Consider the following 12,745-nt stretch of genomic DNA (forward strand, 5'->3'; position numbering starts at 1 on the left):
GCACTTACTCTGATCTCATAAAACCTGGTGCTCAAGTCTCTGGTGCTACATAATGCATTAATGCATTCATACAGCTTTTGGTCAGCTCAGAGCACACACTGAACTCACAAATGTTGGCCTTGAATATGTCATGTAGATATATCCTACAGCTAATTGCTGATTTTCTGAAAACGGTATATTTCTACCTTATGTATTCTAACTACTAAGATTTCTTGAAAGTTTAAGGCCTTGTTTTAAGTGGTTCTAGGCATCTTTAATGCTTAGTGAATTCCAAAGAGGAGATGCAAATAAATTCACAGTCTTCAGAGTAGGCTGAGAACTGGTTGAGGAATCAGTCTCCACATGGTACTAGGAATATCTGCCTGAAGCTGAACATAGACAAAAACAGCTTTCCTCTCATGTTGAAAGCAACAGTCTTGGTTTTCAAAGATTTCTTTAACCACAGGCAAATTGAGGCTACAAAGCCACAGGCAGGCCACATGGACACCATGGAACTGATGAGCAGCCTAACTTTAAAGAAGACAAAACTATTTTGAAAATTAAAGTGTTGATGAAGTTTATTCAAATGTTTTCAAGCTTTTTTTCCTTTTGTAACCACCACTATGCCTGTAGAAAAGAAATCATGGGCCAAATATGCATGTCACCATGTTGAAAACTACAATTAGATCAAAAAGAATTTACTGTCACTGACAAAAAACGTATTTTAGAAAGCTGCATGAGATTGCGACTTCTAGGAAGTTATGGTACAATTTATATTCCCCACTTTTATTCAACTCTCCTCTTAATATTATCTTCATAAAAAGCATGCAAAGAAATTTATCAGACAAAAGAGCTGTAGTAGTTCTCAACATTTCCTCATGCTTTCTACATCAGTTTGCAGATTAAAAAGGAACCAAAGATTTAAAAAATTATCTACCTCCAAAAGAGCTTTCAAACAGTGCAAAATTAATGAGTGAACATTCCAGAGCAAAACCCCAAAAGGTAAAAATACCAATGAGAACGAGCATGCTTTTTCTCCTACAGATTTTGAAAAGATTTTTAAAAAATGTGAAGCATGTTTTCTTTTTCATAAATTGTCATAGCTTCAGTGAACACACTCAGCCATCACAGTACTGAGGATTCATACCTTAGTGGCACATATCAAAGAATTGCCTGGTTTAGGCACACCACCCTACAATTATTTTTCAAGCAAGAGATCTTATTTCTTATATTTCTGAAGTCTGAAACTTTTTTTTTAAAGTTATCTTCCGTGATCCCATTAAAACAGGCCTTACTAAAACCTTAGTGATTTATGCCTTTTATTATTTATCTTAATAAGCTGAATAAACCGTCTCTTTTATGTCCTAAATGTAACTTAATAGAGATGATCTTAAGGTCTTACTGGAAGCTTTTGAAGAGAGAGATGAAGATGCAGAGTCATGGGAACGAGATCTTTCTCTTTTCATAGGGCTTCTCTTTTCTGAAGTAGAACCTGTTTCATGAATGGTAGTAAGGGAAAACAAAACCAAAATACAATTTAAGTAAGCCTGTAAGAAGGCACAGCTACATTGTCAAAGGAGGGAAAAGTACACAAGAGTTTGTGTGGGTCTTGTCCTCATTCTAACACTGTCTTCAGTATGGAGGGTATCTGTTCCTACCACACAATATTGCATCAGGCTGTGGTCTAACCTAACCATGCTGAGCTGCAATAGCTTCACAAAATCAATGCAGCAGCCAGGAGCTGGTAACTTCTAGGCATGTCTCAACCATGTTTTATCTTTCTACCCATGTCTTACTTTCTTCACTAATCCACTTTCAGGGAAACCAACAGGCAAGAAGCTCTATTTTGTCAGTATGTTATGAAATTACCACCTACCCCATACATTACAGCTTTATGGCCAGATTATATCTCAGCTTTTGGTGATGAAAATCCATATTTGGATGGCCACCACGGATATTCACTTGAGGTTCCTCGCTTAGGCTTCTAAGTTAAAATGCTTGTTTCTGTACAGTTTTACAATGATAAACAGAGACATAAGCATGGCCAGCAGGAAACTTAGACTGTAAGTCTGCCTCAGGTGTTCTGAATTGGACTCTGGGGGAGCATACCATACTTCATGGACTAGGAAAGCAGCCTTACAATTTAGATGCCTAACAACTTAGGTGCCCATTTGAGTCGGATCACATACAATCTCGGCATACTTCAACTAAATGGACAGAAGTACTCATCAATCTAAAGTAGGCCTCTATTGTAGACAGTCTGAGTATGACCTGAAAAGTACATATTTGATTAAAGTAAATATTTTTGTTCTGCTGCTTCTGCTATCCTTATTATCAATGAGTAAGAGCTTAATAGGTGAACAGTAACCAGCTCTCTTCTTCCTCATAGCATAGAAAAGGAAATCAAGGCAAGCAGTTTGAGATAAATAACCTAGGGGGATAAAAATCCCTTGTCTTCCACAGTTACAAGGCACAATAGACAGTAAAGAAAAATGTAGAAAGAACTTAATGATAACTGATAACACCCATCAACTATCACTCAAAAAACCCCCCAACAGTTCCTGGGTAAATTATTATTGTTTGCTTACACATTTATATGTTCTTAATTGCTCTCTTAAGAAATGATAAACTCACTGACTCTACACTGTCAATTTGAATTCATGGATGTTTTCAAGGAGTACTCAGAAGTTACTATGTTCAGATATATTTTCTAGCCATACTATTTAATACCTGATAAACTAGACACTAGTCAGCTCTACTATATACAGTTTCCTTGGGAGGAATCTTCATCATTGTCAGTACGTAAGCATAGGTTAGGTAGCATCAGTCAAAGCTTAGGTGGAGTTGCCCCTGCTGTGAGGGAGGGGATCAGGTCACTGCTTCCCAGACGGCAAAGCGCACACTTCCCTGCTGCAGGGAGGGTAACCCAGCACAGCACTCCCAACAGTGAGCGTCACTGGATGTACCCACCCGAGCTCCACTTTGCGGCTGCCAGAACATATGGGGCAAAGGAGGTACAGAGGAAGGGGAGAGAAGGGAGACAAAAAACAGAGAGAGAGAACAGATGCAGCAGCAGGACTGCAAGAGATTAAAATGCTGCAGCAGCAGCAGTCCCTGGGCAGGGAGGGTGAGAAAGTACAGGCTCAATGAGATGAAGCAAAACTGAGGAGCAGAGCCCACTCAGTAAGGCTAACTCCAGAAACCCTCACCGAGTAGGTATCCATACAGTCCTGCTTTTTCTAATACAACTCAATCATTTTACAGCTTCTTTTATTATCACTACTAGTAATACCTTCCGTCGCTACTTCTTCATCTTCATTATCAGTGCTGCTTAGCTTCTCTGGGTCACTTTCTAACACATCATTCACAACTGCTTTCTCTGTGTGAATTTCTGAGCTCACAAAGTATGCTGCCAAACCAAGTTCTTGCTCCAAGGTTGTCCTTACCAAAGAAGATGAATTTATTAAACGTAGGTCACAGTATCTCAGTGATCTGGAGAGAAACAAGAGGGGCTAGTATGAAAACTCACTGTAATCTACTCCCTTATTTCTTTTACAAACACAGCTAAAGGGGAATTTTTTCATGATCTGCTTAAACTATGGATGAGACTGAACACAGTATATCTTTTGTGCTTAATAAATTTACTACCGTGGTGCATACACTTTTCTTTTTCTTTATCCAATTATGCAGCTTAAACTAGTGCACTGAAAATTAGCGTCAGCGTAAGAACAAGAATAATCATTTGGGTTCTAAGCCTAACACACAGAAAGGGATTCAGTTGAACATACAAAAGCATTTAGTGCCCCAGGGTGTCCTGTCTGGCTTCCAGCTGCCATTCCAGAAGGCACTGATCTCTCCACACATCCTGTAGCACATATGCCAGCATCAAGCAGATGTCTCAGCTACACTAAAGTATCTAAAGTAGCTATACTTTTCTTTTTACATACTCTTATTTTCTCCTCTAAGATGGGACAACCTCATAATATTTTCTGAGTTATTTATGTCTTGCTATAAACAGGAGGTTATTATTAATAATATGGGGTTTGTATTTATGATATAAAAACTGCCAAAAAATGGAAAAGGAACACCTTGACACTGAAATCTGTTTTCTTCTCCCACAAGTAATTAAACAGTTCATCTTTAGCCATTTGGCAAGCAATGGATAAAAAACTGCCACTGAGAAAATACTGAATCTTCTTACCGTGGCAAAGACTCCCCTTGTGGATCCATACCAGTAAATATCAATATACAAGGCAAACCTTCCAATTCCAAATAGGTCTGTGGCCTCCAATCTACATCTTCAATTTTCTGCCAGGCCTGTATAAGGTAAGAAACACTGTTGGACATATCTATATGGCACAAATAAAAATAGAGAAATATATATTTTTATCATCCATTGTATGAATCAGTTTGTACAGGGGATGGATGTTCCACCAAGGGAAGGCACAGAGCAGAGCCAATTTCAACATAGGTAGATTGCACAATTTCTATGAGCATACAGGTAGCAATCTGCCTGCTGTAAGTTTGAGGAGATCGGGACAGTATGTTCCAGTCTGAAAAGCCCCCTAGCTTCCCAGCTGCATAGCACTGAGGCCAGGGCATAGACAAGTAGAGTGGATATGGTACAATGGACAGTAAAGCTGAATAGGAGCTTTGCGGGAGAGAAGAGTACAGAGGGTTGCTTCTTATGGCAGATAACGTATGGATGTCTGAGTTCAAGGAAGAAAATGAGCTAGTAACAAGACTTCTTCACTTTAGAGGAATAGAGGAAAGCTGGAAGTGTTCAACACACACATACCACTGTCCTCACTTGCTACCCTCTGAAGTCTCCTGCTCTCCCCCAAAGCTATAAGTTTTCCTGATAACTTCATGAGAAGTTTGATAACTAGATCTATTGTTTGACCATTTAGCATCAGGCTATACTGCTTTACTCACACTAGTCAGTCCTTTTTGCTGTAAGACTGATCTACAGGTAAGGAGTAGACAGTAGGTACCAACAGTACAAGAACTCAGCCTCTGACATTCGCACGTGTACCACTATTATGCATGTCAGAGAAGACAACCAGGATGTGATTCAGAACTAGTACCAATTTTTCAGAATAAGTTATGCCTAATTTATAGCAGAATGAGATCAGCATTAGACCCTGGATCTCAAGTGACTTCATCTAACATATATTGAATCAGACACAGTACAGAGTGTACCATATGTATGTTACACCATCCTAGAATGTAAATACATTTTTGTTATGGTGATCAGATGATGATAATTTTATGAAAAGCAAGGGAGTATCAGAGGCTTTTGTTAAACAGATGACCCACGACTCTGGATCTAAAGCATATAAATTAATCCATAAACCAACACATCGTCCAGAAAGCATAAAGTCCTGAGTTGTGACCGGGGTGTTCTAGGACCCATAACTAGCATCACTGATTTGGTACCTTCATGCCACCTGCTGGTGACAAGAATAATACAACTCTCAACTGGTCACTGATTAAAATCTTTTTGCACTATGACAATTTTGTAAGAAAATTCTGCTAAAACTGTGACAATTTTATTTGGCTTTTTTCCTTACTGCTTATGGTCCCTGTAGATAAAAGCAGTTCAACTGTTTGGGAGGGTTGCTGCTGGAAGTCAAGTTCTAGCCATATTAGTTAATACTCCACTGAGTATTAATCAGAGGTAGGACAGTAGAGGTGTCACAGGCAGTATGTCTAAAAGATAAAACTCATGTTCCTTATGGTAGTTTTTATTTTTACTAGTAAGACACACATTTCAGCTCATGACCATAACTCTCACCAGTGAAGTCTCCCCACCTACCCATCTAATCAAGCTTCCCAGTATATGTCATTCTGCAAGTTACCTTTAGCTGCTCCACAAAGTGCTTCCCTATTGTGATTCCAGAATTAGGATTTCCCAAGATTATTTCAAAGTTATCTTCAAGGGCTAGTCTTTCCCTTACATTATACAGACGTTCATATGCCACTGCAGCCAGCGGAGTACATGGAATTCTCAACACTACCATGAGGCCATGACCACTAGGACATTGTCTTGAAGAGTTTATTAGGTTTTGGGTGATTTCCAGAGTTTCAACTGAGGTGTAATTCTTCATCTGAGAAAGACCACACACTGCCATCATAGCTGCAGAGTAGTGTTGTATGAGGACAAAAGTCCTTATCACTGCACTGTGTAATCTGGGGAACCTGAAATAAATGGTGAATTAAATAGTGAAGTATTAAAGGCTAAAGTGAAAAAGCTAATTTTTACAAAATATAATAATCTCAGGATTTACTCCTGTAAAGAATCCTTCATATCTACTATACAAAAGAATCTCACCAACTTGCAGTTGGATAGTCTTTGCAAGGCATCATTTCACAATCAGAACTGATGTTGTCTCTCCATTTCTTAGTAAAGATTTACTAAGCAAGTAGTCCAGTAAGGTTACATCACTTTAAGTCACTAAGACTTTACGGCTGCTACAAAATTTATCACAGAATATTTGCTAAGGCACTCAGCAATATCATCAAGGAAAATTATATTCTCTTATCCATGAGAATAGTATTCCTCATTATGTGTTATTCTTAAGGGGCGGGAGATGGGGTGGGCTGTTTTGTTTTCTTACTGAAGCCCTGAATGAGCTTACTCTTGTTTCCAAGAGGACTGAATACATAGGCAGCATCCAATGAGCACTCCAAGTTCCTAAGCCCAGGTACACCCTGTCTCAGTCCCCAGTCTATGGAAGGGAGACACGTGGATACGCAACAGCTTCCTGTGCTCTGGTTTTCACAGAAATGAAACCCAGGTGCACAGCAAAAAGAGGAATTGTGGCTTGCTCAGAAAAGCACCTGATATGTGTGATCAAAGCTCCAAAGCACCCTGTAGCAAGCCCCAGCAGTTAAGTGTGGATGTGCTCAATCTCCCAGTTAGCAATACAAATTCACAAGATTTTACTTGTCCTTTCTCATTCTTCTTACAGATCCCAAAGAGTTCATCCACAGCTGCAGACATGCACATAATGTGTCACTACTCTTTTGCAGTGATTCTAGACTTGCTCCACAGGAACCAAGGAAAACTGATGATATATTTTCAAGCTCTGATGATGCTCTGAAGTTTTTATTGCTGATTTAAGTGTACAAACCACAGTGATACGTCTACTTCTCTTTGTGGTCCAAGTGCACTATGCACAAATTCTATACAACAAAATCAGCCAGGGTCAGCAAGTGATAATATTGGACAAAAGTAGTAGCATATTTGAAATTACATGATGATGCAATGTTAGATTATTATAATATAGAAGTAGCTACTAGTCACAACAAGAACACACTCTAAATTGGGCTAAACGGTGTGCATGTTCATAGTAAGAGGCAGCCTAGACTGATTAGATTACAGGCCAAATAAATATATAAAAAAAGATGGAAGGAGAAAATAAGAACGAGTGAAATGCCCTTGCATACACAGCTGATTTGTGGGACAGTGAGGAAAAAAAAAAAAAGAACCAGGCTTCTAGCTAGTAACTCAAGTTGCTAGAATGCACCTCCTAAATTTCCTGTGTTAAACAAAGGAGGGTACCATACCTCTTTCCCAAAGCCATGACCATTGCTTCAAAAGAGCTGTCATACCGAAGCAGTGGAATACTATGTCCAGAGAGGGTGGACTCAATGAATTCTGACAGTCCAAAGTATTTCTTGTTTTCATGGTATAAATCTACACCCTAAAGCAAATGACGCAATAAAAATATACATGTAAAGTCTATCATTTATTAATTTACAATTGATTAACCATTGGTATCTGATATATTTGCAATCACATTCTCTAATAAGCATACATCTACTCAGACATATTAAAACAAGCAGAGAAAGAAACAGAATTAATTTTTTTGAGAGAAGTTTGACCCAATTTTTCCTTGTTTCTTTCTCTCTCCTCACATATACATATATACAGACAGAACAGCTATGTATGGAATAAATATGCACACATATGAAGAAAATCCAGGTATGTACATACATTTAGGCAGTAATGCACTAGAGACAGGTTTTCAGATGGTTTCCATTTATGTAGCTCAAAGCTTTTTAGCAGAGCTACTACAGTTTATAGAAGATATTAAAGGAATACAGAAAAAAAGCAAGAAATGACAGGATAAGCAGAGGGAAAAGGAACTTGCCACAGACTGAACAAGAAAAAGATGCCATGCAAACTTCATTATTGTTTACAAAAATCATGGGGCCTCCACAGTTTCACCAAGTATGTAAATGTAAAATAACTTATGAAAAGCTCACAAAAGCACCTCAAAGCATCCATCTTACATTGCTGTATGAAGAAGGCCAGTGGATCTCATTGTAAGGGCTGATATGAGTATGCTGTGTCTGCAGCGCATAGGGGAAGGAAGTCACATGGAGGGTCACAATATTTGGCGCCTCTTTCACCTCCCTGCAGTTCAACAGTCTATCAACAAGTCCTGTAGACAGTTCTGTTTGAGGATAAAGGCTATGCATAGCACTGCAAAAAAGAAAGCCAAAACTCTCCAAAGTAATCAGCACAAGGGAACATTTGTGTCAGTGGAATAGCTTTAACCTGGATATGAAATCAAAGTTAAACACGTACAAGGAACTTCAGACTCTATTCTTTGCCCTGCTTTTGTTGCATAGAAGGATGGGAAAAGAAATGCAAATTATTTCACTGCAGCTGAAAATTTCTGTAAGTCTGATAAGCTCCCTAGCTAGCAAATTACCAGTCACTTACAGCTATCAGAATATGAGAGAGAAAGGATGAAAGAAAACTGTTTTGGCAGTTACCAACAGACACATAGTCTTGTAGAAACTTTGGCCAGATTGATAGTGTTGTCCTTAAAAAAATATAATTCTTACCTACAAAAATCAAGATAGAAAATGACAGACAGTAAGTCTGTATGACAGAAAACCAGAGGGAAACTACCTGTGGTAAAGCTATTACGAAAGGGAAGAATAGTTATTAGGGCAAATGCTGGTATCGTAGAACACCTACAGTCAATTCCTTGCTCCAGTGTAAAACTTCAGCCCAAATTCATGCTATTTAATTTTTGGCATTTATCTGCAGTGACTAAGTTACAAGCCTCATCACTGCAAGCTCCTTCTGTTACCAGCAGAGAGAGACAAGTAACTCCAGAAATTGGTTGTGTCCACCCCTGACCTAAGTCGGCCCTCAGAGATGCTCATGTCTCTGTTGTGACTATGTGGGCAATCCCAGGCAATTACACTCCTGTTCTAGGCACCTCATTCAACTGACTTCAGTTAGGTGGCATGAATCCTGCTGTGCAGAACAGTCATTTAAATATTTTTCACTTACATATCTTTATTAGATAAGAGGAAAAAATATCAGACTTCAGCAGCAATACAGGTACTTCCTACCACTCAAGGATGCTATGCAAATAAATGCCTTAAAGGCTGTGACAGCTGTAATAGGTCATTTAAGTTCCTAAGGTATAGAGGAATTGAACAGGAAACCCTCACAGGCAAAAATAAAGTTTTGGTGAAAATCATCATTCTTAACCAGTGTGAAAGACAAGACCTTGTCGTTTCATTCACAAGCAAGATTCCATAGTTTTTGGTTTCAGAAACACTACTGTGCTCTCAAAGTTGGAATATGTTGGTGTTTCTGGAATTCAGTGTGTTCTCCAAGCTCCCCAGTGCCTCAGGAGCCAGAAAGCAAAAGCAGCCCAACTCCTCAGCAGGCAGATTGTTGAGAAGCAAAGGAAATAGGGCTCCGTGAAGGAAGCACTGAGTTATGCAAGTAAGCTGATGGGGAACTTGGCAAACGTTGAACAGAAACCCACCTGCTTCCCTGAGAAGTATACCTGACTTTACTATGTATCCACAGAAGCTTTCAATTCTCACAAATTGGTGATTTGGGACAGAAAAAACATTGTACTGGAAAATTTCCAATCAGTTAAAAAAATAAGCAGCAGTGTTGGCTCACTAGTTGGATACTCAGTGTGGAGGGTTTTTGCATGTTTTACAGCCCAGAGGGCACTGACAGAGGATAATGAGCTCTGTGTACTTTCACAGGAAGCTTTCCTTTGAACAAATGATAACCAGCCAAAAAAACAACAGCTGTGGCTGAAAGAAGATAAGAATGGTGAGCAAGAAAAGCTGAAATATTCCACTGGGGCATAATATAATATACAGCATAAGAACAAGTCATGAAGGACCTTAAAAGAAAACAAGTTTATTCCATGCATGGGAAGATAGAGTTAGCAGAAAGATGCAAACAAAGATGAAGGAAGGAATAAATCAGAAGGCTGATCTTGAGAGCTAATGCAAACAATAATAATTCCTCTAAAAACAAGTTACAGTTTTCTTACCTCATTAGATCCCAGTGTGCGTGATCATGGATTAGGACAAACAGTGTATGTGGATTCTGCATAGAGTTTTGTAAAAAGACTTTGAATTTAATCTGGGCCTCTGCATCTAGTTTCATAACATACTGTTCCACCCTCTGCTTTGTAAGGTGTTCCTTCTCTAATCCAAGTTCTAATAAAATACCTAAAGAAATGGAACAAATGTCAGTATTTCCAGATAAAAATGCATTTAACAATGTCCTGTAAATCTAAAATAAAGCTAACTAATGAGCACCTGAGTGCCAGAGATGAAACAAAGTCTGCTGATAAGTCACTTCGGAGGGTGGAACACAAATCAAGAAATCAATTTTCTCGAAAGAACCCAAATCAAGATTTTGAGTGCTGGAGTCAGCAATTGAGCAAATATGAGACAGCAATTTCTGAGCCACTGCTAGCTGGAATGGACGAATCTGATGTCGTTCAATCTCATAACCTGGAAAAAGGCAAAATTCTGTTTAGATATATGCCCAAAGTCTAATCTAACACAAATTGTTAGAGTCTGGCAAAGGATGGCTGATCTACTCTTTAAGATACTTTGGTTATGCACAGGAGTTCCAGTTTATAAAAATCTATATGGAATATGCAAAGAAATCTTTCTGCATTTGGCATTTTGGTCCTGTAAGTCCCTTAAATGTCTGAGAGCTGAAAGTGAACTTGTGCAATAGCATTCTGCTACCACAGAAGTAAGACTTAGAGCTTCAAAGACTACAATACCCAGTGGAATGAAGCGGAGCATCCATCAGTGTAAATCTGAATATCCCAAGACATGAGCTGCTGTTTGCCTCAGGACCTTTGCCTTAAGAGCCTCAGACTCTGCCCAGATGGATCTAACTGTACACCCAGAGATGTGGTCTCAAGTACCCTACTCTGTTACCGCTTTAGAAAATCCTCCTTACTTGTACACGCAGCTGTTCCAGTTCCATTCAGTGATGTTGGTTTATTCACTGAAGCAGAAAGTGATGAAGAGATGTGTCCTTGGTTTTCCTGGTAAAATTTCTCCAGCAAAAGATCAATGTCACCCTCTATCAAATTGAAGGGATAGTAGAATAAACATCCATGTCAATAAGAGCTGCATTTCATACTGATTTTGGTTTGTAGATCTTAAAGAGCTTTATATATGCTAGCTAGTTATCCTGCCCTTGGCTTATTGGCTGTTTTATACAGGAACTCTCTCATTATTTTCTATTGCATCTGTTTTTACAGCATATCACTAATAAAATGCAAATCAGGCCAAGGAATGACGGACCAGCTCTGCAGACCACTGGCTAGAGCACTTATGGAGGATGGTAGAAAACTAGCCTCAGGGCTTTGATGTAAATCAGCAACAACAAAGACATGAAACTGGCTTGGTTTATGTTCAGACCATGGAGCTATACTGTTCACTAATAAGGATTACAAGAAGCTTTGGAAAATCTGATAAATATTTTAAAATCTCTAACATTTTTGAGAGACAGAAAGAAAAATAATTCCCTATAAAGCTGAAAGAGAAATATGAGTTTTGTAGCTACACACAATGCTGAAGAAAGCAAGGTACGTTTTACTGAACTATCTATATCTGCAAATATATCCTATTCTATTCAGCAGGGGCCCTGCTTACAGATGGAAGCTGTGCAGAGAACAGAATATGCCTGTCCTGAGTATTTAGTATTTTCTCAGCAGTTGAAAAGATGTTTGAATGTGTCTGCACTGAACTCAGAAAGGCAGGTCTGCCCCGTGAAGTGCAATCCAGTGGATGTAGATGGCAACTATTTTTAGGATGCTCATTTACTTGTTCTGCTCAAACAATAGCAATAGCAAAAGTGATTTTGAGAACCATACTTTGAAGATACTAAGAGCAGAAACACTAACATAACTACATGATGGTTCAAGCAAAATGAGTTTCTCTTAAGTGACCACTCAAAATATCATGACATATCCAGAAGGGTTCTTGTGATCTAAGTACAGATTTACCGACGTGACGTGAATGGCAAAGGGGACTATGACATCCCATTAACACTGACAAATATGCTGCATTTGCTCTAGTTGTGTGATAGTTTAACTTTCCATGTGGCTGAATCTATCCCCAGATAATCTTGCCTGTAGTAATCCTTGGTATACTCAGTTTAAAAATGATCCAGTAACCCTGGCTCTCTGCAATTTTCCTCTCTTTCCCATGCATCATGATCAAGTTCACAGTATGGTAAGTTGAAAGGGCAAATCCTACCTTTGATAAAATAACTCTGTTCTATCATGGTCTAAATGAATTCTGTGCTTAGGGCAAAAGAATTTATACATTCATATGGATATGGACTTGCATAGTATATGGATGGATTTGCATAGCTAAGAATAATATGCTTAGCTATTTGCTGATATATTTTAATGAAACTGAGAGATTTTACGAACTGACACTTTTAGGA

General features: G+C 38.7%; 1 protein-coding gene across 2 annotated transcripts in view; it reads right to left on the minus strand.

Moving 5' to 3' along the window:
* The window catches only part of GREB1 (growth regulating estrogen receptor binding 1), a 110,903-nt gene that overhangs the window by 25,818 nt on the left and 72,340 nt on the right, over positions 1 to 12,745 (minus strand). For both annotated transcript variants that reach the window (XM_052809455.1, XM_052809457.1), the window contains 9 exons: positions 11,246 to 11,371; positions 10,585 to 10,782; positions 10,314 to 10,494; positions 8,281 to 8,473; positions 7,552 to 7,688; positions 5,841 to 6,180; positions 4,181 to 4,296; positions 3,272 to 3,471; positions 1,382 to 1,471 (listed from right to left, as the gene is read on the minus strand). In XM_052809455.1, the coding sequence (XP_052665415.1) occupies positions 1,382 to 1,471; positions 3,272 to 3,471; positions 4,181 to 4,296; positions 5,841 to 6,180; positions 7,552 to 7,688; positions 8,281 to 8,473; positions 10,314 to 10,494; positions 10,585 to 10,782; positions 11,246 to 11,371 (1,581 nt within the window). The remainder of the gene's footprint in view (positions 1 to 1,381; positions 1,472 to 3,271; positions 3,472 to 4,180; positions 4,297 to 5,840; positions 6,181 to 7,551; positions 7,689 to 8,280; positions 8,474 to 10,313; positions 10,495 to 10,584; positions 10,783 to 11,245; positions 11,372 to 12,745) is intronic.

This window comes from Harpia harpyja, chromosome 15, assembly GCF_026419915.1.
Source record: "Harpia harpyja isolate bHarHar1 chromosome 15, bHarHar1 primary haplotype, whole genome shotgun sequence".
Classification (NCBI taxonomy): domain Eukaryota; kingdom Metazoa; phylum Chordata; class Aves; order Accipitriformes; family Accipitridae; genus Harpia; species Harpia harpyja.